Source organism: Aplidium turbinatum, chromosome 4 (assembly GCF_918807975.1).
Source record: "Aplidium turbinatum chromosome 4, kaAplTurb1.1, whole genome shotgun sequence".
Classification (NCBI taxonomy): Eukaryota; Metazoa; Chordata; class Ascidiacea; order Aplousobranchia; family Polyclinidae; genus Aplidium; species Aplidium turbinatum.
In genome coordinates this window covers 36,543,911-36,571,160 of record NC_137475.1, presented here as the reverse complement: position 1 = coordinate 36,571,160, position 27,250 = coordinate 36,543,911, and the positions used below count along the sequence as shown (strand labels likewise).

The following is a 27,250-nucleotide window of genomic DNA, read 5'->3' as shown; positions in this document are numbered from 1 at the left end:
CATCTGTTTGATCACAGTAAAACTAAACTTTCATCAACTAATTACGCTGTTGTCATGCAAACACATCGCTTTTCAACAACTTTAACTTCTTCAGATCCAATCATTAGTCTTGGAGTCCGCGAAAACAACTTATCTTCCTTGACAAAACAGTAAGTCACTCTTGCCTTCCAGTGAGATTGTACTTACTAGCACGCTATAACGTTGATGCATTTTCAACCAGAAAAATCATTTTTACATAGATTTAACGTCTGCAAACGTTGAATTAATTAAGATAAAAATGTGAATGTAGCCATCCTTCTGATGTGGGTTTCGTGGCATTGTAGTACATGATTTTTACCTTGCTGGGCATAAAAATAATATCAAGTAAAATGTTGTTTTAGAGATTTGGAAAGTCATCGGAATGGAACGTTAATCAACGTTAATTTTAACGTAAATGTAAATATCCAGTCACCAGAGGAAATCAAGAACAAGAGGTGAAGTTGTAAATACCCAGACAGCAAAATCCGTCATTTTTACATTGTAAAAATTGTAATTGTACATTGTAAAAATGTAAAAATAGCGGATTTTGCAATCTGGGTCATTGTATTGATACAGCAAATCAGTCAAACTGTTCGATATACAGAAATAATGTAGAATGAGTACTCAAGCCTGCAACAGGCATAGCACATGAAGATAAATGGTAAAAGGCCAAGTCCATTTAGATACGATAACTGAAGCGTAAAATCTAAACCGGATGTTTTGTCACTGCTTGTTTTCCACACTTCTATTTGTTTTTAGTGTTTCTTCTGTAGGGTATTTTTCGCTTAGAACAAGTTGATAAAGCCTTCAAGTAAAAACAACGTCAAGTTTTGAAAACGTTCCGATGCACGTCATGACGTGAAATCCCAAAGGTAAACCTGGAAGATGACATCACAAGACATCGAGGGAATATTTGTTCTGCTTGTAAAAGCATATGGAGGTTTTTGACAGAATGATATTCTACGGTCTCAAAACTTCTCATTATTTATTGATCTCTCTAAAAAAGATACTCTACACAAGTAGCTTCGAATGCCCTAAAAAAGTTTTAACAAAACTATCAGGGACGTGCAGTCAGGGGAGTCCAACATCTGGCAAAGCAAAAGTTATATCAAAGAAATGGTTATCACAGAATAAATATTATTTGTTAAAAAGTAGTAAATGTTGCACGTTTTTAGGTGCTTTAATTTGTGTGAATTGCTGTAGTCGTGCCCCCTTTCCCGCAAATCTTACGTTTCTACACCCAAACTGTGCTTTAATTTTTTCTGTTTCTGTGGCGATATTCATATCGAGCGTTCACGTGGTCAAAATCGTTGAAATACGCGAGGAGAGGCAGCGCCAAGCTATGCCTCACTTCAGATCAGAACACTTTCATACACTGCATTATGCGTGCCTTTTTCTTTCACAAAGTCGCCCAGAAATCATCATGAACGATTTAGCTACGAGCCTCAAATGTGACGTCACAGCTATGAAACCTTTTTCGTCAAGCTGGAATGCCCGCATAGTACGTGGCATGGTACGTGGTATGTGACTTCTTGCAGTGTAAAGGATTGTTTCTTATAAAATTTAACGAAAATGGAGGAAGATTTAGTATCAAATCTGAGAGATTTTTAAAAACTCAACTTTCAATCCAAAGTTGAAGCCATAAATAAAGGAAGACCTGTTCCAAATTTATAAGGTTTGCATCAGACAACTGAACAAAAAAAAAAATAACTCGCAACTTTCAAAAAGATTGGTACGGTACTCAAAAAAGAAGTGGCTGTGTGGCTATGCTTTAGAAATCGCCTTTTCTGCTTTCCCTGTCTCTTGTTTTCAATATCTAGTGCTAATGTTTAGACTAAAGAAGGGTCTCTACAACAAAGTCACAGATGTTTTAGTCCAAAAGGATAGGCGCATGGATTTTGTTTATGTGAAACCATGCTGCTAATTTTTTTGATTAGTATGATATCGTTTTTGTTGTTGTTAAAAAATTTTATTGTAAAGGTGACTTGAAAAAATTAGTGCCTCACCATCTAGGAACCTCTTCGCACGTCACTGAAAACTATAGACCTTTGGGCTCAAGACGAGTGTGTGTGTGTGGGGTTCCTGGACATCCCTAGCTACGGACCTGGCCAATAACGAATATAGATTTCAAAAGAAAAAAAAAACATTTCGGTTGCAGGTGTTACTTCCACAAAAATTAAGATAGTCCTTGTTTGCTTAATTCTACTTTGCTTTCAGGATCAGCATAACCGAGTCGCCTGAATCTAAAGCCAAAAGATACCTTAGTGACTCGAATACGTTGAGGAATGAGTGCAACAATGGTCGCAGCAACTGCAATATGTCTTTCACAAATGGAGTTAAATTAACAGATTCTGAAACTGTTTTAAACAGCACATCGACTGCATAGAGAAGATTTTGCGTTTCGCTACAAGTTTCCATTATTTAATACTGTACTTTCTTGAAGCCAAGTTAGCAAGATCGCATTTCGTATAACGATTGTGAAACTTTTGAGCTGAACACAGCCTGTAAGGCATCGTATTGAAGCATGCTAGCATTAGCTTGTTGTGTTAAGAGTAAGAACTATTTATGACTTTTTGTTTAATTTGGCAAAAAAGGCTATACTCATCCAAATGTCGGACATAATTTTGTATTATTGAAACTTTAAATGTCGCAACTGCACCACATTTATATTATATTTGTTTGGTTATAAAGGATTTGCGAGTAAAAAGGGATCTGAGCTTATTTTGTCTGGCCTAATATCATAAAGGTGTTTCATGATTTTAATTTATACTCTGCAGCACTTCATGTGTGATTTAACTTTTTGTCGATTGCTGAATCTGTCGATTGAATTAAAAACGACAAAGTTTTCGTGAAATTACCGCTTGTTCTTGTTATTGATTACCGCTTGTCGCTTGTACAATGAAATTGAAATATATTACGTTTGCTGACAAGTAAAACTTTATGTTTTGAAACGCTCTATGACCGAACAGTGTACCTTTGTTTTCCTTTTTTAATTATGCAACTGCAGTTTTTGCTTTTCTGCTGTTGTGCTGTTATTGTTTTCTAATAAAAGCGGAAATATCTTCAAATAAGTTTTAATGAAAGCATACTTGCGGCCTTTGCGATAACGTCAGTAGGATGTGGTTTATTTATTATCGTTGTACAAATGCTAAAGTTAATTTGCAATTGTATTTTTGTTCCAATTTTTATACGTATTTTCAATGTGACCACTGACCACGTTACTGCCCTGACTTTTTCTTGTTGCTTTAGGCAAAAAAACACGATTAGATAAAGCACGGTAAAACTAAAAAAGTTTTTTTTTTTTATCTGGGATATGACCCGTGACGGATTATGGGTATTGTACGTCAGAAGCTTAAAACACTTGTTACTCGCGCAAAAACTTCAAAGACCTATTTTGGCTTGCAATGGGGCATTAACGTGTTTCAACTAGACCTCTACTCAGTTTGGTGACATTGGGCGAGCTAGCTAAAAACCGTAACTCATGGAAACAGATCAGCTTCAAGCGGAGATGGCGATTCAATATATAAACCCCTAGCGAGCTATCGGCCACTATTATGTCAATAGCTACAGGTTTGGTAATTGGTTCAAGTTTCATTCCGTTCTGTGGTTTCAACTTCGGTTCTACCCCTGCACAAGACTAGGTACTGTTCTCTTGAACAAATTCTGCATGACATTTACAGTTATCTCTGCTTTGTGGTGTCGCGAACAAGCAGTTTGTTCTCACTAAGCATTAGTGCTATGGTATAGATGCTGTAGCGAAATAAGTCATTATAGCAGTACAAAAAATTAAATATTAATTACAAGTCACTTGTATAGGCTACATAAAAATTACAAAATATACAGTATCCCCCTAAATTAGAAAAAACAATTTTATTAAGCAGAGCTTTCGCCACACAAGTGTGACTTCGTCAGTATTGTCTTATTCAAGTAGATAATCTATTTGAATGTTTCTATTAAATATTTGAATATTTTCTATTTGAATAAGCCTGTAGGCTACTGACGAAGCCACACTTGTGTGGCGAAAACTCTATTTAATAAAGTTGATTTTTCTGATTTAGTGTGATACTACTTTGTGTTAAATATTTTATCACACTACGCGATACACATCCTATTGAATCACAAGTAAAGCCATAAGAAGATTTGATGAAATGTTTAGTAGCCTAACGAAGTTTGGTTTTAGAATAAACATTACAGCCTATAAAAATTTCAAGACAGTTTCAAGACAGTTCAAGACACTTCCTCGTTTCTACAGTTGCAAAGTTGGGAATAATATTGTCAACTATTTGACCTTTTCCCAGGGGCAACTTTCTTATTTGTGATGGGCCGAGTTTTCGGGGGTCACTCTAAAGCTTCAGCATAGTGAATAATCAGGCACTGGGTATGACACACTGGAGTCAAATTAAAATATAACATAAGAAGAAGCGAAGATACTAAAGTTGACCACTTCGTCACCAAACAGCCTCCAATATTTAGAATGACAGGAATATGCAGACAAACGTGGAAATAACTTTCGAATTTTTGATACCGAAATTCCGCTGCAACTCAAAAATGCAGCTTGAATTATTATGCAGAGCTGACAGGAATATTACGACTCATAGGTACAGGATTCAGCAACGGACTTCCTACACACCATATACCCAAAAGGACAGCAAAAGTGTAAAAGTTATACTTAAGCTATAAAAGTAAATCCCTTCAGAATCTCTTCAAGTTCAAGCCATTCTATTTTTACAGATTTTCTATTCCTGCAGAGAAACGCATAATGTCACGAATGTCTTTCTGTTTCAGCTGTTCTGTGATGTAGCGGTAAAAGAATTCTGGTGCCTCCCGTTTCAACTTCTTTAGGAATAATAAACATTTTCCATCCAAGTTTCGGCTTTTTAAACTGAAAAAGATCAACGATATTAGACCAAAATATGTTTTTTTGTGGAAATGAAGTGCACTATAAAATGTAAAACCTTTTTGGACACATTTAACATGTAAACACCACCCTTGCCAAGCTTGCAGAATGTTATGATGTTTTGCATTGGTTTTGAATTCGGTCATTTTAAAACATTATATGCTTGTCTTAATTTTAAAAAAATATGGTAACCTGTTTCGCATTAAAACTACTCGCTTTTGACATAAGGGCGTATTGTGTGCCCATAAAATACACAACTTTCACTTAAGAACTTTATTTTGTTTGCTATGTTTTTATTCCTGATTGTCTTAAGATTGAAATCCGGAGTTCAGATTGATAAAATTTCTGCGTATACTTTCATCCGAGAAGACATAAGCCACAAAGATCTTTGCACGTGCCCATAGGTTGTTTCAAGTTTTAAAAAGAATACACTACGTCAGTAAAAAAATAACTCTCTTGCCAACTTAACTTGTTTTTCAGCTTTTGAGTATTTTCTTTTGTTCTTGCTAAAAATTCAATTTAAATACGATAAGTAGCCTAACTAGCGCAAAGAACATGATTGTCGTCACAATTGATCTTTGATGGAGTTTCTTCTCAACTTTATTTCGTAACATCAGAACGTACTTGGTTAAGTTATTGTCGGTTGACCACTTGCTGACATCGTGTGTAGTCCAGTATTCCACTTTTGTTCCGTCAGATGGCGCTTGTATAAGGGGAGGTTTTGTAGGATTCGGCTCAGTCTATTTTCAAATAACAAATTTACAAATGACCAACATCTACACATTAACAGATCAATTACAAGTTCACCAAAACATCGGTTTTCATTTAAGTTTCTGTATGATACATTTTCAAATATTAACTGATGACGATTAACTACGAGTTTAATTGTTAGCCTATGTCTGCTCTTAAGTCATTCATACTGTACAACAAAAGCGAAACTTAATCTATTGCATAGTAGGAATGCTTGGGCTAACCAATTATTCATCCTAGGCAGTGAATCCAGTGATGTACGCGCATACAAAAATTATTGACGCCGTCAGCGTAAACACAAACGTTCGAAAAACCATACGCCGTAGGCTATGCGTCAACGTAACTTGTAAAAAAGTTGGCGGCGTCAGCGTCAGCGCATACACTAGTGTAAACTAATTTTGTTTGCTAGGTGCCAAACATTCACACGGTATAAACCACTCGAAACAAACAAGTTTTATTTAGAATTTCCACGAAGAAACACAAGCATCTGAAAGTGTTCATCTGACATTTTGCTGTGTCTTGGTTCCAATATGTCTTTGCCCATTGAAAACGTTCTTTCAACTGCAGCGCTGGAAGGTATTGGCGTGTTGTAGCGAAAAAAATACATTAAAAAGTATGCGTTGACGCTATGCGCTAAAAAACACGAAAACTTTACGGCGTAGCCTCAAGCGCAAACTATCCAAAAAAATGTGGCCGCAAGCGTTAGCGTAAATAAAAAGTCTACGCCGCAAGTCTGCGACGTGGAATTTGCGGCGTATACGTACATCTCTGATCCTAGGCCGTTGATGCCTGGTTCAGGCAAGGCAGTTGAAGAAGAAGGGTGGTGATAACTAGTAGGCTAGATATATTCCAGATGCGATAAAGCTTCCAGTGGCCCATATAGGCCTAATTCACTGTACATCAGCGATCTTCGGCTGTAATCAGAAACGTTTAATCCCTTTCTGGACTAGCAGAATACATAATTTTTATTGACATACAGTAGCTTTCTTTAAAATGAATTGGCATAAAATTGAATTGATTGCCTTAAAAAAAGGAATGAGGACTGACCGATTTTCCTTTGTCACCAATTGCCTTTAGCAGATTTGGAAACGTCAAGTCAAACTCTGATGTCTTGCTGAAGTCGTAGTACAACTTAGCGCCGACGATTGCACCTAAAGAAACAATCACATACGAAAATGTTTCAGAGTTAAGACGAAGGAATTGATAACTATTTCTGTTGTAATCTTACAGGTTTTAGTTCAAAAACATGCAATTACCCAACCTTCTTTTATCTGCAAGTTCAGTAGCCTACATTAGTTTTAAAGTAGATAAATGCCGTTGAAGTAACTGATGGGGGAGAAGGATCCTTTGTTTTTTAGATTAGAAAATATAGTAACTACTGTGTCTTATTACCAATCCAAAACATAAAAGTTTCAACAAATTAAAATAAAGAAATATGTCCTTGAATGTCCGAAGCTTCTGTGCGATACTGCATTGTATTTTGAAAGGAACAAAGAGCTGGAAGCCCAACGGACGATATAGCAGTGATGTACGCGCATACAAAAAATATTGACGCCGTCTGCGGCCGTCAGCGTAAACGCAAACGTTCGAAAAATCCATACGCCGTATGGGGCAACGTAACTTGTAAAAAAAGTTGGCGGCGCCAGCGTCAGCGCATACACTAGCGTAAACTCATTTTGTTTGCTAGGTGCCAAACATTCACACGGTATAAACCACTCGCAACAAACAAGTTTTATTTTAAATTTCCACAAAGAAACGCAAGCATCTGAAAGTGTTCATTTGACATTTTGCAGCGTTTTGGTTTCAATATGTCTTTGCCCATTGAAAACATTCTTTCAACTGCAGCGTTGGAAGGTATCGGCGTGTTATAGCGAAAAAAGCATTTCGCAGTTTGATAAAAAAAAAATGCAAACAACAGCTAAGACATTAAAAAGTATACGTTGGCGCTATATGCTAAAAAACCGCGAAAACTTTACGGCATAACCTTAAGCGACAACTATCCAAAAAAATGTGGCCGTAAGCGTTAGCGTAAACAAAAAGTCTACGCTGCAAGTCTACGGCGTATACGTACATCTCTGCGATATAGTAATAGATGGATGCCAGTACGCCTTGGACAAGGTACTGCTCTGTATTGTGCAAGATATTAGCAATTTTTTTTTATCGAGCCTTATTTGCCTTATTTGTTTGATTAGCCTTATTAACCTTATTAGCCTTATTTGTTTGATATAGCCTACAACAGATTGACACATTCTTTTGTGACGAGTTGTAGCCTACCTGTATAGCAGCCTATACTGAGCCGATGACAACACATTATACCGTGTTTCCTTATCCACTAGATTTAGACATGTAATTAGTAGGTTGCACATGCAATTATAAAATTGCTTGTAGTGAAGAAGAATTAAAACAAAAAATTTTTGTCTAGTAATGGCGTATAAGCTGCAGCAGTTCAGATCACCTACCTAACCAACCATCCGGAGAGTAACCTTGTTCGATGCGTAGGGGAACGACAAGCTTGCCAAGTTTATATGCATACTCCGCTTCGGTTCTGATGACAAGATTAAAAATTAGTTCTCTCGGATAATTGTGTTATGAATTTGCTGTCTTCTTATAATAAGGTAGACTTTATAATGTAGAAATGGAAACATTAGTTCTGGGAAACGACTAAAAAGCCTTAGCTTAAAAATAGTTTTTAATTTCATGCCTTTACAAGAATGTAAAGACCGTGCGTTTAGTTGCAGTTTGTAAACATTCTTACCTATGTTGTTGATGATATCAGACTGTTTTTATATTTAATACTACTTGAGACTATACTACTTGACACTATCGGCAAGCTATTTTTATGATCACTAGTTAGTTACACTACTTGGTCTGCCTGTTGCTTTGTATTTTTTGTGTGTTCACTATAGATAATTTTTGTTTACAATGAAGGTGTTAATCACAATAAAAAAAACAATAATAGTAATACACTTTTCTGGAATTCAGTTGCTTCTGGATTTTGAATCTTGATATAACTGTCGTTTTTATCAGAAACAAAATGAAGTTGAAATAAATCGTTTCGTATTGATTTTACAAATACGGTATTTCAATTGCACAAGCAGTGATTAATTTTTATAAAGAATCTTGATTGCTTACCTGCAACTCACGCTATCTTTGTATTTTTGCGAAAAACATATCAATACAAGAGCAGACTTTTCAACCCCGTCAGCCATGCTTTGAAGTGTGCTCCCTCCCATCTCATCAACATCCATCCATATTTTGTAGCCGGACGATTCCAATTCACGTTTCACCTGCATTGAAACACAATATTTTCTAGTTTGTCTTGCTCAACTTGGGCCAGACTGTGCGTTAGAAATCCGCATCTAACCAATCTAACTCAAACGCTTGCAATTAGCGACGTTTGAAATACCCTTAATAAGTTATTCAGATGCAATATCAGTAATCGCATTATCGCTTTTGCTGTTGATGCTATAATTAAAGGATGAAGTAGAGTAGTAGACGCCGGTGTCTCTTAAGGCAGATTTTTCAGTATTTTATTCAAATAGCTTTGACTTAACCATTTTTGAGAGCTTTGGTCGAGATCGGTTTCATTGCTTCGACTGGTAAGTCTATGTAGTTTACAATAGCTGCCTCAAAGCAATTGCTTAGCGGCTTAACTTTGGCCACTTAAGTGACTTAATTACCCTAAGCATGAGTGCTTGGCAATCCCACTGATAGCTGATCATGATATGGCCAGGTGGAGCTTCATACGATTGAGGCAAGGTGTCATATTTGAGGGGCTTAACTTCGCTTTCGTCTATGTACCCTTGTGATGGTAGATCATGGGAAACTGTTGAACTACTTCGTTCCTGAAAGAAAAACTCAATGGAATTAAAAAACACGCACTGTCAGATTGCTTTCTTGTACCGATATGATAGAAAATACTTAGAAGTTTTACAAACACGCCAGTAACACGACATCAACGTTTCTAGAAAAAAAAAGGAAACGATTGTGAGTGAAGTTAGGACACTTAAGCAGCCACATAGGCTATTACCGTACATGTATGCGTTTGCCACAATGTATCTTTTCCAGATATTGCAAGTTGTTAATTGGAAGCATATCTGGCAACATAGAATACAGGCAAGCAATTTTCAACTACTTTTACTTTAAGTTTATGCGATTTTGCGCTTCAGTCGAAACAATCTTTGGACTTACTGTGGCTATTTTCTTCTTTTTCGTAGTATTTATCTTTGACGCAATTGAAAGATTAGTTTCAAGCGGCAAATCAAGAACCCACCGCGCTCCAGCTGCTGCTTTCTTCAGCTTCCTAAAATCCAAAGTGTATTTCAATTTTACCCAATGTTTAAACAATGACAATTTTAATTTAAAGAAAGAAAGAATGAAAACTATTTTCTATCGAAGTTTACTTTGTAAAACTAAGGCGCTATAGTAGTGAAAATGTCACAGGAAGATTTATTCACAGGTTTCATGATATTGTACCACCTAGATAAAGTACCACAACTGAATCTCAGAGGTGAAGAACTTCCTTTGGAACTTGATCCTACTTAGTAATATTTTAGCAATGAAAATTTAACAGTTTCTTAGTTTCAGACCCGGAAACGATGAGTGGGTGCTTGATAGCTCTGGATCCGATACCAACGCTTTTACCAGTGGCTCCTAGCTCTTTGTGAAAACTTACCCCAAAGCTGTTGTGAGAAATAATTTCAACTCACAAAGGTAGATTTTATAATATGGAATTGATCTCGTTGAATAATAATATATGCCGTATCTTATGACGTTTTCCTTTGTTGTATGCGTGGGTACAAACAAAAAAAAGTATTGTAAGAGTTTCTACTGTACTGTACTTGAAAAGACAACAACCCGTTAAATGTTGATTTTAAACATTGGTACGGTATAGTTACAATTTTCCTGAAATAACCTTACTTGGAACTAGGTGAAGTTGGAGAAGAAAAACCTCTCAGCAAATCAAGCAGCTCTTGGTTTGAATTTATTTCTAGTTTATTTTTTTCCGAAAAAGCAAGGACCCAGACAGCTTTTGCAGCTGTTGTTTGTTCCATTTCACTTCCTAAAGAAAAAATCAGAAACTTATGAGTTTAGACTAATGGCATACAGTATTTTAAACGTATTTAAAAGTTTGACATAGTCAAAACTATCCCCTGTGAGACAGAAATACTAGCGTAACTTCTTGTTATTTTTCTTTACATCGCTATCACAGTCAGACTAAACCTCCACCAGCCAATTTAACGAAACGAAATAAGCCGCTCATGGACCACTAGCAGTAAGACGATAGTACCTACTGCGACACTTACCCGCACGACTAATTCCGCTTATCAAAGAGTAATTTTCACGTCAACCGTTATCGTATCAACACAAATTAATGCGCCAAATCGACATCAGCAAATTTTTATGTGCACTTGTTGTAGAGAGGGAGAGGGAACACTTCTGTTGCGATAATAATATAACAGTCATCGAGTCATCAGCTGCTTTCCGTGTTCTTAACTGTTTCTGCGTATTCTCACCGTATCTCGCTAATTACTGTATATTCGCTTTTGTCTTACCAGTATGCTGTGTTGTGTATTGTATGTATAATTGTATATGCCATTTTGTATTTCTGCATCATTTCTGTATTCCTATTTCCATATTGTACTGTTAAATTTTGTATGTATATTGTTTTTTATGTTGTATATTTCAACTCCGACACCGTTCCATGTCAAATAAGTTATAACACCACACGGGTGTGGCAGATTGATGACCAGTTCGGTCCTTCTGCCACTCCCATCATCATCAGCAAACAACCTAGCTCACATTATAATCTTGTATTGTTTTTTTTTCACATGTGCTGATGATGCAAAATAAAAGAACTTCTTCTTTTTAATGTGACAAATGTCGAGCATCGGTAGTCAGGTTAAATTGTAAAAGTATTTTTACTCTAAGTTTTGGTTGTTACTTAAGTAACTGTTGAATCAGAATCTGCCAACGAATTTTGTGGAGTTTTCTTCAGTTTTCTAAGTATTGTGTTTTAGTTACAAAAATTTAAAAAACAGATCTTTTTCGGTTTGAGAGCGCTGAAAATTGATAAAGAAAAAACTTGTTGCACGGTATTGTTTTAGTATCACTGAAAATGCCATGAACACATGAAGCACTTGGGCTATTCGTTGTAAAAAAACTTGTGTTCAGCAAACATCATTTCACCAAAACGCCCATACTTTGAAAACTTTTTTACTTTTTGTTTTCAAGTTTTATCAAACGTTTAATAAAACCTTGGTGTGGGGTTGTCGATTATTTATTTGTAAAGGAATGGACTCTAATTTGTTGTTACCTTCTTTCATCATCTTTAAAATACTTTTCAAAATCCCATTCTTTAAAATGATTTCACTATTTTCTTGATTGCTTGCCAAACGGGTAAGACCGAATGTCAGTTCTGTAGCAGAAAAACCGTCGTCGCTTCTGTGCTGTTGATTGCTGAGGGACTGTTCCAACAACTGTAAAGACATGTGATAATATGTGTTTATGTTTTTTATATTAACTTAATGTGTGACACAGTAAGCTAATCTATCTAACTTTGAATCAATGCAAAAAAGTCTGATTCACTGACTGGGAAAGTAAACATTCAGTAGCGTTATCAAAATTTTGTGTAATTACAAGTTTACTCTACTATTTTTATGCTCTTAAAATATTTTTGACGGACCACGACCCTTACAAAAAAGCAAAGGTCTTTGTATCAGCCTTTGAGTTTGAGCGTCTATTTTTTGCTGCCCTATGTTGGCGATGTTTTTCTGGACTGCACCAAGAAGCTACAGAAGAGCCACCAGTTTTTAGTCTCAACCCATCTGAAAAACATAGATCTTCAGCTTCATTTGGTAAGAGGTGGTTGGTACAGTTACTGATGATGTCATTCTACGGTCTGTTCCTCAGCGACACACTAGCAAGAAGAAGCCACTTCCCCATTGTGCATTACTGGGTAGAAAAGCCTTGCGAAGGCGGTCGAAGCGCTCTCACCCCTGTTTTGTTAGGAGTCTTCTACAAGTGAGCAGTTGTGAACTGAGCAATCGACAACTGAGAAAGTGACAATTGAGCCAGCAACATTTGAGAAAGTGGATGAAGTTGGTAAATGATGAAACTGAGCAAGTAACATTTGAGCATGACGATACTTAGAATGTCACAAGTCAGCAACATGAGTTTAACAAGATAGGACCAAGCAAGTTCGACGTGAGCACTTAAATCTCATTTGCTGACTTGGTAATTAGTTGAAATGTACTTGCTGAGTTGTCGCATGCCGAGTGGTCCGACGACCGTCGTATTAAAGACAGTTTGTTCTTCGGTTCAGCTAATGAAAGTAGCCTACAGCTTGAGCAGGAACAATCAAGTGCACAATTTCAAAACTAGAAATACGCTACACGAACAGAATAAACAGTGAAAGTCACTGCATAATAAAAATAATAAAACAAAATTAAACATTTGGTACGGTATAAACTTGCTTAATGCTAAACTATTCAATTCAGCTTCATTCAATTTCTATGCAATCTTGTTTCATAGTTACCTGTAGTATAGTTTTTATGACCGTGTCATCTGCCAAGATGACATCATTGTTTTGTTCATCCACTATTAACGCAAGCGTCATATTGCTAAGAGGAAGAAGCTAAAAAAGATAAATATAAATTCTTCTTTTGATCACATTAATCGAAACAGAATTCTAGTCAGGGAGTCGAACCGAACCCGAACCGTATTTTTGTAAACCGGTTTTGGTGCGATTTTGTCTGAACCTTAACCGGAACTGAACCGAAAATTTGAGTTAGCTTAAACCCTAACCGAACCCGAACCGGTTAAAAAAAGCGGTTCACTCCAGCATTACGTTATTGTTCGCATTGTGGTAAGTGAAGTTGTACGTAGCATGTTGTTATCTCGGAGGCCACATTGTACGGATGAATTATAGCCTATTACGTAATACACGATCCACTATCATCGATGCTTTGGAGAGGAATTTTTTGAGGTAAGCAACTTCTGTTCTGTGACATCATAGACAATATAGTTTGATTGAAACTTGTGCAACAAACAAAAAAGGCAAGTTAATTGAGCAAAGCAGTGTTGAGATCAGTGTTGCCAACCTTACGGTTTTCACGCCCAATTGGGCTAGTTAGTAGTTGGGCAACAGTAGGCCTAGGCTTAATTTTATCGGACCCGAACCGGAACTTATAAAACCGGTTTTAAGATTCTTCGAACCCAAACCGGAACTGAACCTAATTTTGAAACAATCTTTGAACCAGAACCGGACCCGAACCGGAAAAATCAAACGGTTCGACTCCCTGATTCTAGTTTAAAACTGTTAAACAGAATATTTAATAGCTACTTCTTCTTTCCACATCACATGCAGCTTATTGGATTTGAGCTAGTGCAAGGTAAATAGATTAGGCTAGGCAAGCCCGCAACCAGGGGGGGGGGGAGGCATTGGCAGTGATGGGCATTATCGGCAATAATTCATCGGCGATAAATTTTTATCGCTTATCGTTATCGCTCAATTATTTTTTCAGTTATTGTTTATCGTTATCGCCAATGGCAATATTTGACTATCGCCGATAATTAATCGCCGATAAATTTTATTTCGGATCAACACACAAGTGGAAAGACCATGAAAAGTAATATTTTTACTAGCCACCTAGTTAATGAAACTAAAATTAAAACCAGTTATTCAGTTATTCTTCAGTGTCTGAAGTGTGTGTGCACAGGTCGTTATCAAGGGAGGGGGCACGCCCCTCTGCAGCGACGGCCCTAACAACACAATAATTTTTAGAGTTGCAACTTGCAACGCAATGCAATGCATGCAACAATAAGTCTCTTGTTGTTTTGCTGCAATGGGCAATCGCGAGTGAATTTTACTACTAAAATGTAAGCGCACAGGCGACCAACTTCCTTTGAAGCAAGGCGAAAGAAATTGGCAAGTGGTTTGTGAAAGTGTCGCAATACGAGGCCGCTTTTACATCGGAAACATGGTCTTTCGCGCCACCTCACGATCAACTATTTTATTCTTGTGTTTTCTTTTTTCGTTAGAAGTGTTAGTTTTTTGTAATTGTCGTAAAAAAATAAAATCTCTCCCGTCAAAACATGAAACTTACTGTTTTAAGCGCATTAAATCTTCAGATGAGTAGATTAACTAAAATTGCAAGAACTTGCCTTGAGACGTGCGGTTACGTCACAAACTCAGATTAAAAGACAAAATTCACACACAATAACAACACAAGATCGGTTATAGACTGTAAGATCGATTTTTTTCTAGCTTGGCGATATAACTTTAATCCAAAAATAATAACCGAATGCATAAGTGCCATTTAACTTAAAAAGTTAACCCATTTGTGCCGAAAGTGAAAGTACTTAAAAAAATTTCGGAAAAATTTAAATATTGCATAATTATGACCTAAAAAAGAAATCACAATTATTTTTTCCTAATTGTGTTTGTACTTTTTGAGAAAAAAGCCGTCCTATATATAAGACGCTAGGCAAATTCGTCATCAAATTTCACAAATTTACTTATCGCTCAAAGTGTTAAATGGGAAATGTCTTGTTCATGTCTTGTCATGTCATTATTGTCATCGAGCATTTTATTGAAATGAAAGTTCAAAAAATATGAAGATGAAAATTAGCAAAGTAACACAACATCACTGAAACAAGTCATTGCGGAATATGATATTGCTTGAAGCATTTGACATGCAGGCCGACATCACATTTTTTGTATCTTGTAGTAGTTTTTGCATGACAATAGGCGGATCGAGTTGCGTGGTAAAATTATGCTAAATACAGTATAACCTTTCTCATTTACTGTAGCCTACCTATGCGACATAGCCTACCTCAATCAAATATTTTTATTCCCACTAATACAGTGCCTACATTGTAATTCTTATCTCAACAACTCAGCGTTCTGCCATTGCTTTAATGATGGTGTTTACAAAGAAAACAAAAAAAATTATCTGAAATTATCAGTAAATTACGATAATTATGTTATTGTTCTTAAAAAAGCACGATTAATTTGACAAGCTTGATGGATTTCACAGTATGCACATTTTTACTACCAATAACGCTTAAGATTAGCCTACTGATAAATTTTCAAGCATTTTGCGTTTTTTGGAATTTTTTCAATTATTGCTGACTTTGCTGTAAACAGCCCTTTAAGCAGAAAGCAAAATACAAAGTTTGGAATTTTTTATGGTATCTTTATTTGATTTAATTATTTTGCCTACTGCACGTAAGCGGCAGTGTAACTCAATTGATGAAAGCATCCAACTGGTATCTGAAGGTATAATTACAAGCACGGCGGTTACCTCAGTGGTTTGATTCTGTATCAAGAGGTTGAAGATTCGATACCCACTGCCGCTATTGCGATTCTATTTATGCATAACTTACAAAAAGTTTTGTCCCTTTACGGTAGCCTATATTATGTTCGATTTTTCGGCATGTTGATGAAAACAGTTCGTGCTTCATGGGATGGGGCAGCACTAATCAAGAAAGAAAAAAAAATTATCGTTATCGGACATTATCGGCGATAATTTATCGTTTATCGTTATCGCTTAACTTTTTTTTATTTATCGTTTATCGTTATCGCTTTAGGCATTTTTCGTTTATCGATTATCGTTATCGCTTAACTGAAAAATGAGTTATCGCGCCCAACACTGGGCATTGGGGGCATTTGCCCCCCCCCCCGATATTTTTTGAAAAAATTTTAAGCGTTCTATGCAGTATGAAATGTACTAGACGTACGTCGTACACGTACAGCCATACTGTAGAGTGTAGACTATCGAAACCGAAAGACAGTACCCTAATGCTGTGTAAGTGTGTATAACTGTATAGCCTATGCACTGTGCTTCACACGTATTGAATCTGGTTGTTTGTAAGGCTTCCAGTGTAGCTGCCATAGCTAATTGCGTGAGCACAATTAAGGACATCACCACATTTGTTAGAGGTTCATCAAAGCGCATGAGAGCATTGCAACAGAGCAGTGAATCCATTTCGGGTGCATGTAGGTGTAAGTCACTCACACGCCTGTGTGAAACCAGGTGAGTGGATCGTCACAAGAATGTCACAAAATTTGTGGAAATGTTTCCTGTCGTGCTTGACACACTTGAAGGAATGACAGAGTGGTCAGATACAACCAGGGGTGCATTCCTAAAACTTTATTTGGGGGTGCTCTAACTCTTAGCTCTGTTGTTATAGACAAAGTATGTATAAGTAATCAGTGTAGGTTAGCCGGGTTAGCCAACAATGTTTACCTTTTTTAAAAGGAAACATCGTTCAGTTTGTTTTTACTTCTGAACATCATGTCGAAAAACAACCCATGCTAAAACATAGCTTAAAGTACAAAAAAAGGTAGAAGCAACAAAACGTGAAAACGTGGTGGAATCCGATATAAAATTATAAATTGGAAATTTGGCTTGGTTGCTACACTGCAATCTCCTTTGCTATTTTTTACTGCGTAAGCCTACACTTGAAACTCGATTTGCATGAGCTAATTCCAATCTCTCAACTCAATTGTAAACTTATTTGTATGAGCCAATCCTAAGCACACTTGCAAAAACATTGACTGCAATAGGAAAGTAAGGAAATGCAATTCTTGAAATGAGCGCTTGTGGTTGCAGATTTGCTATATAAGAACCAATAAGCTGCCAATGTGACAGTTGCACTAAAATTTTATTTAGTTATTAATGAACAGTTTAAAAAACTTCAACTACAGCAAAAGCATATTCCAAGTTGGTGCAAACGAGATTACACAAAACAAATAGCCTGTCTGCCAGGTCTTTGGTTTTATGGGCTAAGTTAGGAGGTGGTCCATTGATGCTGATGAACAACAATCCTGAAACAAGTGATATGGTCAGCCGTGATCGTAGCGGTGTGATGACCAAGTTCATTTGTGAAAATCCACGTTCGGCTTCAGCAGAACTTATAGCAATCATGTTTAGTACTACGTTCTTGAGCAACTTTATCGTATCTGGTATAGGCCTATGACAAGGATTGTCAACATACAATCGAAAATCGAAAATAGGAGTGATCACATGAAATCTCTTCTCTATTTTTTGTAATCTCTGCTCCCCTTCTTGCCATGGAACTTCGACTGCAGCAGGCCATAACTCTGGTACAATAATTTCCAAGCTCTTCACAGAATTTTCATTGTTGGTGTCCACCATCCTGCTTCCAATGTTGTCAACCAAAGTTTAAATAAACAGATTATGATCAAAAGAAGGGTAGTGTCTACGTCGAGCTTTGAACTGGTCCAATGTTGTGCCTTTAAAGGAGTAGTTTTTTGTACTTCCGGGACTTAAGTTAACAACTTCATCAAACGAATACTTTCCTTCTTGAATAGCTTTTTTTATTTGAAATAGAGAATTAACAGTCCATTTGACATGACGATTAGCTACTACTAAGTTGATATTCCCAGTCTGGAGAGTTTCTGACAAAAGCGATAATTGGCGATTGCTATCAACTTATGTTCGTGTTTTTTTTGCAGTTCTGTTGTGAGAAAGCTGTTAAAGTGTTACTTGTTCAGTCGAGAAGTTGTTGTTCAGCCAGAAAAGCTAAAAAATGGAAGCTTGAACGAGCCCCCCAACATCAAGCCTTTTCGTATTTCGGGGGGTGAGCCCCCCCAGGAATGCAACCCTGGATACAACTGCTGCTACCAAGGCATCGCAATATTTATGTGCTATGCTCTCTCCAAAATTTGTTGTATCTCTCTGTGTGTGCGCCAGATTTTCAAGATTACTTTTGCCGATTTCTAAAATTCTTCAATCTCCAAATATGGACCTCACACAGTGTTCAAAGGAAATTAGCGGAGTTCAAGCAGTTGTATTTGATTGCAGAAAAAATGCAGTTGCTGATTTCAAAACAATATATTCTAAGGCCCAAGAGCTGTCTCTAGATGCAATAACAATAGCCTACCTAGGAAAGCTGGTCGCCAATCAATGAAAGCAAACTACGAGACAAATGATCCGGAAGATTTCTATCGTCAATCTGTATACATACCGTCAATCTGTATACATGTATGTAGATGGCCTTCTACAAGAATTGCAAGGAAGATTTCATGAGCATTTTAAAACAGCTGCCCAAATTCAACTTATTGTGCCTAGAAATGTCGCTTCAACGAGGTATAGTGACATTGACAATACAGTACAATTTTACAAAGGAGACATTGACTGCGAAGCCATGATAGATGAACTTGCCAGGTGGAAAATTAAGTGGGAACGAATTCTTGAAAGTGAAAGGCCAGCAAGTGCGATTGATGCGGTGTCAGCAATAGAATCCCAAAAAGAGTTTTATCCGAACATTTACGAACTCTTGATAATTTTGGCTACACGTCCAGTCACAACTGCTTCTGCAGAAAGAACATTTAGCTGTCTACGACGCTTGAAAAGTTCCCTTAGAAGCACTATGGGGCAGGACAGGCTTTCTGGACTAGCTCTCATGCAAATCCATCGTACTCCAATTTCAAGCGCGGAATTGGTGTTAAACGAACTTGCCAAATCAAGTAGAAAGTTAGACATTATGCTCTAAATTAAAATGTCATTTTGCATTTGCAAAGTCAACTTCTTTGGGCCTACAAACATAAAACTTGTTGAACCAACAAAATGTTTCAGGATTGTAATTTGTAATTACCTTATTGAGTTTATTCATATGTATCTGTTTGTTTATATTGATGTAAGTATAGCCTATGTTATTGATTAATTTATGACTCCAGTCGTGCCAATGCAGTTCGTAGCCTACAGATGTTGTATTTTATTTGTAATCGACTGAACACAGAACACATTACTGTATTATCGTAATTTTCTTCCTTGGGTAGTCATAGCTAAATGAGAAAAGGTTACAAAGGCTAGTTTCCTTAAAACGTGATTGACGTAAGTTATGACCACTGAACTGTAACATGGTAGTGCCACACACTCTATCAATGGGCGTGGACATTAACATAAAAATGTCACAATGCATCATTTTAATGTTTGTTCTTTGATAAAAATTAAATGCCTCCCCCCCCCCCCCCGAAAATATTTGCTGGTTGCAGGCCTGAGGCTAGGCTACAGTACGATCGATGTAACTGTTCGTTGTAACAAGAACAGAATCGGCTGCATAGCGGAGTGGTGAGAGCTGCTCAGGTACGCTCAGGTACGTGACCATGTGGCTGTTTCTTTATTAACAGGACGCTTAGGCGTGACTGAAAGGGGAAGCAAAATTTGATTTTCTTTTGTTTGGGTCTGCTCAATTCAAATCTTCAACTACCAGTCGTAAACCTTGATACGGCAATAAGAACACGAAGCAAATTAGAAAATAAATCAGAAATCTCAAATGCCAAAATAAATTGTTCACAAGAATGAAAAGCTAAATAAAAAAATGGCCAAATGGCCAAAATAAAAAAATGGCGACATAGTTGTGTGGCATATCGAATAAACTGTGAGTGAGTTTGAACCGGTTAAAGACTGAAATCGGTCGCTGTATGGTGCTTGTATGACACATAAGCACTATATTGTGGTGAAATAAACACACAGTCCTTTCGTGTCCCACATACTTTCCCTACCAATGGAACATCTTTACCTACTTGATGACTTGAGTCTTTACCTACTGAACGACTTAAAAGAAAAAGGTTCCAACATCTTAAACATCTTGCTTCTGCTGTAATACCTTACTTTGTATGAAAAACAATTAACTACTTGTTAGGCTATTCCTCATCAAATAAGTTTTTAAGACGATTTTGTTTCATCGGATTAGAAAAGCTTAAAGGTTAAATGTAGTTTTTCTTCAATCCTAAAAACCTAAATCAAACAATAGGGCTTGACCTACTACGTCTGATGCTTAGCGTGTATTTTTTTGATGAGAAGGAAATGCTTCATAGCAGGTGTTTTTGTTGAGTAAGAATTGATGCACTTTTGAGAATAAAATAAATGTGTAATGTTTTTCTACAAAAAGCTGACATTAGCAGGTATAGTTAGGCTCAGGACAACGTTTGAATAAAAACAAGTGAGATTTATAGGACAGGGTAGTCCTAAAGTAGGTTTACATTTATCACGTTGTAGAGTATGTACTGGAAAATTTAGCTAATTGAAATGAAATGCATTGCAAGCAACAAGAAAAAAGTGGAAATCCAAGTTACTCTTAAGAAAGTTTTGTACTGGTTGTACTTAGCCAAATATCTTCAAGCATATAAACGCTAATTTAACAAGTTACTGGTAAATCTACTTTTGGGCCACCCTGTTTGTATAATTACGTACCTCTATTTCATTTCCATCATTTTTAGCATACCATGCTATTGTGTCCACTGCCTTCATCTCTTTAAAATATTTCATGTTTTCACTTGAACTGGCACAATTGTGTAAGATGGTCATTGCAGACAATACTACGGAATGTTTTTCCTGCAACGACAAATAAATGTTTTTCAACATTATTTATTTTGTCTATTATAATTCGACATCCAATGCTCACAGTCATTGAAACTTTTTAACTGTTTTTAGCACATTTTAGTGTCATCAAAAACCATCTTCCACCCCCATTTCTTTAGTTGATAAATTCTGGCACCATGAACGAAGAATCGCTATATCACACAGCGACAGTTTAACCCTTTGCAGGCACAATAGAGCAGTGCACCTCAAGGGCGGCATTTTATGTAGAACTTTCAAACTATTATGAAAATGGAACAAAAATTGTCACATTGAAAACAAGAAGAAAATTAATTAAATTAATTCTGAAACTGGCAAGGGGGCAGAAAAAAGTACAATCATCTAGTCTTTGAGCTTTATTTCTTTAATTATTGAGGACTTTTAGTGCGCAAAATGACTTACTTTGCTTTTTGTATAAGTGTGTTGAAATTCTTTAAGATCTTGTAGCATAAGAAGTAGAATTCCTTCTTTGCCAAACTCAGTGCACAGCTTTACACTTGCGTCAGTAAAGTTACAGCAAACTCCTCGTAAAATTTCATAGCATTGGTACCTGTACCTAAACATGGGAGACAAGATGCACAGTTGATAGGTTACTGAAGCCTACGTTTTGGCTACACGTTTGCGTTCAAAATAAGTTTTGTACTATCTTACCCTTCAAGAGGATAATCTGTACCATCCTTCGTAAGAATGTTTATGTAGTCGCGCAACATATAAGATATCCCATGTTCGGCCAGTTCATCGCCTATCATCTCTCGAAGGTGCTGGATTTTATCATGAAAATAAAACAAGATATAGTCATTTATTGTATTTGTTAGTCTGTTGAAGCTATTCAAAACTTTTTGACCTTAAAACAAATTAAAACAACTAAGAAAATAGCTAATAATTTAATATCGTATATTTACTTGTTTGCAAAAAGAGAAAAATACAGCGGAAAATTGGTTATTTTGCAACTGAAAAAAAATCAAACCATTCCGTTTATGGGCAAGGAATCCAAACGTTTTGCCACAAATTTGTCTAGATTTACTTCAATGAAATTTAAAGTCAAGATTTTTCCCGTTTATAAAACGTAGCTAGTCACTATTTTCAATTGAAGTGTAAAACTCCTCTTCGCCTACGTTTATACGTCGTGTATAAGTTCACTTGCTCGCACGATGCGTGTTTCACATACATTGGCATGACCACACGACATTTGGCCAGGAGAGTGGGGTAGCATTTGAATTGGGCCAATCTTAGTAAGCAGTGCAATATAAATAAAACCGGTGCAATTAAAGACCATAAGTTACTCGAAACTGCCAATAGTGTTCTAGTAATAAACTCCTATTGGAGTCTTTCGAGATTGTTCGTAATTGTTTGTCCGACTTTGACACGAGGATTCACGAGGCCATAATTGAACAAAGACGGTTATTTTTCTTGAATGCATTAACAGAGAAAAATGATCGAATTGCAATTTCTGCAACAAAATACACAACGTAAGATTGTTAAACTTAACACTTGAATTACTACAGCAAGAGAAGCTATTGTAAGACTATCAGTCTCACTCTAGAAGTAGAACAAAAGAAGCTGATGTTTGCTAGCCTTGTTGGAATGAAATGACATGAATAAAACAGAGTACGGTTTGTTGTATTTTGTGGTACAATGTTAAATGTCGTATTGTTGCTAAGTTATACCTGTTTATGGTTGAAATTTTATTGGTTGTCTGCTGCATAGCCGAGTGGTGAAAGCCCTGAAACGGCAATCGAAAGGGCGCCGGTTCGACACCGCTCAAGTGCATGCGGCTGTGTCTTTGGCAGGACACTTAAAGGCATGCCTGAAGGTGGACACAAAGATTGGCTTTCTTGCCTTCCCGTCCACTTAATCTAAATCTTCAACCACCGCGTGTAAGCCTGGCTACGACAAACAAAAAAAATGGTTGAAAAAAAAACGAGAAAAGTGACAAATGAGGACAAATACTTTTCTTGGTATAGTGGACAAACAAATCACGCTTACGTGGTCTTCATAATCAAAGTAGAAAGAATAAATATCTTCTAAAGACTGCTTAGTCGATGGACTCATAGTTTTGTTTTGGGCATCTTCGTCCTTGCGGTTGGCCATTTCCTTTGCAGTGACATCAATGTAGGTCAAAGCGTCTGCAAGTAGTATTTTGAATATAACTTATTGTTCAAGGTATGATAGCCTACTGTAGTTTACTTAATGAAAAAAAGCTTATGATTAGTAGGCTACCGTACGTTGATAGACGGATCCTTGGTGCACTTTTGAACCAGAACCAGATATAATGTTATGAGCCTACTTGACCCTTGGAACCCTCCCGGTTTGTTTTGATAAAACACCCCTTTTGGGTGATTTTTCTAGAAGTTACGTTTTAATGTTTATGTGTAGCCTGACTGTAGGGCCCACAGCATGTTACACTATGAAACTGAAAAAGGAGCCACTCCAGAAGTTTACCCCGATAGCGCATTACTTCACGCACGAAGAAACTCCAAAATCAAGCAACTCTAGTTCAACTTTTGGGCGTATGCTTGAGCAACGCATATCAAGGACAACTCTCCATTCAGTGGCACCCAGTGGTGGAATAACTCATAGACAACAACACCGCAACAATTGGAAACTTCTCTCTGTGACACTCTGTGACCGACCCCGCATCGGTGGTTCAAAGTATCCAAAAGTATGCGAAACTGCCATAGGATTAAGCTCTCAAAGAAGCTTTTTCAGTATGAGAATAAATATTTCTTCAATCAATTCAAATAAATAATGTATGCTGTATTTATTTGTACTGCAGTGACCATTTGTAGAACCTATAGAATCTTGTCGCATCATGCAAATACCTCTTAGCTCTGGATATTCTTGAAAAATTTTTTCTTGGTCATGGTGTGTCACGCTTGATGGTCTTGATGGTATGCTGACTAAAAAAATAGTAATAGATATACTATTATACATTTATTGGTACACTAGCTATAAATTGGTATGATTAAAAAAGTTTTAAAAGCTCTAAAACCTAAGCTAGCGGTTCTTAACCTTTTACCTTGTCGGCACCACCAATCAATTCTCGCACCCCTCCTAGGATTAGCTGAAAAGTAATACAGTAGACGCCTACAGTTTGAAATTTTTGTTAAACCTGGTAAAACAACTTTACGTCTTACGTAATATTATAACAAACCTTTATAATTCAGCATCCCCGCTCCGCGTAGGCACAGGTCTCGCACCCCTTAGTGGTGCGTGCAAGCCGTGCACCCCTGGTTAAGGACCCCTGACCTAAACCAATACCTCATCATGTAGCTATAGTAGGATAGTTACTTGCTGAGTAGAAGCATTGGGCAGTTCGTTGCGGCAAGTTATAGTCTACGATGTCATCTCAGGTATAGACAGAATGATTAATATAAGCTAACAATGTGTATAAAACTTTGAGCGCCTTTTACCTTTCCTTGTGATTTGTTTGATCTTCGGAGGTGGATTTGGAACGCTTTTCGAGAGTGTGGCAGCGTTACCCATGTGGAGGTTAATATTGTCTCATACAACTAACATGTCATTTTATAGTGGCTAAAAACTGTGGGTGCATTTAATCTCTCACTTTAAAAGTTTTTTTTTCATTGAATACAATTAAAATGACTTTTACAAAATATAGAGACACTGCTCCTACAGTAAATTCACAATATTTGTAATATTGAGCCTATAGCCTACTCTCTATAGTAAATTAACTCAGAAGTGGATCTAGAAGCAATTTTGTAATAGATCCAAAGCTTTTAAGATTTTATGCGTAATACGGAATGAAAAAGTTGAGGTAGGAAAATAAAAATAGTACGGTAGACGGGTAGAGGGTACAGGGTTTCACCCTCAGAAACAATATTGACATATTCCCTTTCCCTATACTGTAGTAGGCTTTCAGTTTGTTTTTTCTCACCATCACAAGGAAAAACAATAATGCCAAACATAGCAGACGTCTAAAAAAACGTATGAAGCAATTATCTAAAGCAGGGATGGGCAACCTTTTTAACACTAGGGCTAGTTAGGAAAATGTAATGCTTACTGGAGGGCCGCACATCAAATAAACACTAATTCACATTTTCAGCAATGGAGTTCATCTTATTGAAATTTTGTACAAGAATGTCATTCTTCTGCAGTGAATGCAATTTAAGCTGGATTTCTAAAGGCGCAAAAATTATTTCACCGGAAGGCCTACAGGGCAGTGAAAAGGCGGTCATATCACTTCCTAAGCTTCGAAATTGTGTAAATCTAGATGAAAATAGCTTTAATTTAAATAGCCTTATTTGGGGAAAAATAGCTGGAAGAAGGTGAAGAGCCGCACAAAAAATTGAAAAGGGCCGCATGCGGCCCGTGGACCGCACGTTGACCACCCCTGATCTAAACTATACAAGGCACATTTTGTCTCATATCTCTATTGACTCTGGGTATAGCCATAGTTTAGCCTCATAGATGAATTTATTACTAGTTGAGTAAGTAGGTCTGATGTGTTTATTGAAGAAATATTCAATTATTTTCTCAGCCTGTAAACTGCGCAAAAACTAATATTCCGCAAATAGTCTATCCTGCTGAAAACATGCATGCTCTATGTCCGTGGCACCGGTTGGATTAACGAAATGTGATTGAGCAATCAAAATGAGCGATTTTTTTTTCATGAAAGCTGAGAAAAGCTATGAATTTATTTGTTGATCATTGAAGAGGCAAGTGCCCTCCCCTCCCTGAATTCGCTACTGTGTAGCCTATAATTGAAAATTTACCTGACTATGTGAAAGCGCCTTTGACGACGTTGAAGCACTACACCGGCGAGTGTTCATTTTTTTCCTATCACCACATACAACTCTCCAATTCTCAATATCTATTGTAGAAACGTAAATTTAGTTTAAGTTTTGTTTCTTGCATGCAGTCTAGGACAAATGCATACCTCAGATTTTAGCTATAATCGATTTAAGAATCTGCATAAATACGCAAACCCAGTTTAAGTAGGCCTGCATGTTCTGTTTTCATGAATTAAGTTACTAAGGGAGCTTTTTATGCTGAAATCAAGAACGGTAGATAGCCTACAGTAAGCTAAAACGAAGTGTGGCGTAAGGTGATTCTTTTTGTATTGTTCGCCCTCCTTTGTGTTTTTAACAATAAAACTCAATCGAGCTTACAATGTTACCTCAAGAAATGGTAATATTATGTTTGCTTGTTGCTTTTGCGTCCCTTTCAGTCGTACAAATACAAATCATTTTAACAATACGATAATTGTTTAATGATATTAAGCATATATTTTTTTTTAACAATGTAACAATGTTCTAACAATAAATTTTTAAAAAGTTGTTTGCTAAAGTAATGTCTACTTTTTACGCGATTAATTCAAGGTAAAATGAATGTGTTTAATTATCTTGGAAACAACACAGACTAATTGTTTTTTGTAATTGTGAAAACTTGTTCTTTGTCAAACTTGGAATCGATTAAATCAGTTGGAACATCAGTATTGACAGGCTCTTCATTTTCTTGAAGTAAACATGCGGAGGTCCTACCTTAATGAAATTTGTTACTTGTGGTACTAGTGTTATCGTTTGCTTTATCTCTAAATCAACGTTTAAAAACGTATAGATTAAAGTTGGTTTGTGAGATTTCAATTTTAGACCGTGTTTGTTGAGGGAGAAAAACTCGCTTGGACAACTGAATCGATGTGCACTTACTTATCCTTTATTGCGCAAGTTTAAAAAAAATAATACTGGAGCTTTAAAAGAAGCTGAACTTCAAGGCATCGGTTCATCCGTTCATGTTGGTCATTCGAAAGTATTTGAACCGACATTGTAGGCCTACTTGTGTTGTAAAAATAGCTAAGCATTGTTACTTGCAAGAATTGAAGCTTTAAAGAAAAATAGTAAAATTTTTGATGTCAAGGTCAACTTGTTTTGGCATACCCATGTGTAGGGCACTGTAGAGCTTTTGAAATGTGGCTAATACGACAGAAAAACCACTTAAAAATACTACACAACTTGTGCTTTTAAATTGTACTGTACTTTGTATACAGTTAGGTAGTAGCCAATTGCGTTTCCCAACCCTCTGCACAACTTACGTAACTGCAAGTAACCATTTGCAAGCTTTTATTAAAAACCATTTTGTATGAACGCAAGAATTCTCTTTATTTGGTAAACCAAAAGGTTTTCTAATTTTTTGTCATTTTTTGTAGGGATACTGTACCACATTATCTTCATGTGAA

At 36.7% G+C, this 27,250-nt stretch overlaps 2 protein-coding genes across 2 annotated transcripts in view; one reads left to right on the top strand and one right to left on the bottom strand.

Moving 5' to 3' along the window:
- The window catches only part of LOC145768678 (extracellular calcium-sensing receptor-like), a 29,475-nt gene extending 26,041 nt beyond the window's left edge, over window positions 1-3,434 (top strand). The window contains exons 21-23 of the mRNA XM_082580240.1: window positions 95-149; window positions 381-473; window positions 2,236-3,434. Coding sequence (XP_082436366.1) covers window positions 95-149; window positions 381-473; window positions 2,236-2,404 — 317 coding nt within the window. The 3' untranslated portion in view covers window positions 2,405-3,434. The remainder of the gene's footprint in view (window positions 1-94; window positions 150-380; window positions 474-2,235) is intronic.
- Window positions 3,435-3,895: 461 nt separating this feature from the next.
- Window positions 3,896-24,583, bottom strand: LOC145768679 (uncharacterized). The gene is made up of 16 exons (XM_082580241.1): window positions 24,471-24,583; window positions 23,880-23,957; window positions 23,044-23,183; window positions 21,709-21,818; window positions 21,460-21,613; window positions 20,893-21,033; window positions 13,203-13,301; window positions 11,982-12,144; window positions 10,586-10,727; window positions 9,857-9,968; window positions 9,346-9,510; window positions 8,798-8,952; window positions 8,125-8,210; window positions 6,713-6,816; window positions 5,540-5,655; window positions 3,896-4,900 (listed from the first exon to the last, which is right to left on the bottom strand). The coding sequence occupies exons 1-16, from the start codon at window positions 24,541-24,543 to the stop codon at window positions 4,744-4,746; spliced, it is 1,995 nt and encodes a 664-aa protein (XP_082436367.1). The 5' UTR covers window positions 24,544-24,583; the 3' UTR covers window positions 3,896-4,743.
- Between the last annotated feature and the right edge of the window lie 2,667 nt (window positions 24,584-27,250).

Excerpts from the sequence above, each read along its gene's own strand:
- LOC145768679 (XM_082580241.1), bottom strand. The coding sequence starts at position 24,543 with ATGGGTAACGCTGCCACACTCTCGAAAAGCGTTCCAAATCCACCTCCG. Across the intron at positions 21,614-21,708 it reads ACAGATTATCCTCTTGAAGG|GTACAGGTACCAATGCTATG; the intron begins GTAAGATAGTAC and ends TCCCATGTTTAG. Across the intron at positions 6,817-8,124 it reads CTCTCCGGATGGTTGGTTAG|GTGCAATCGTCGGCGCTAAG; the intron begins GTAGGTGATCTG and ends TTGTTTCTTTAG.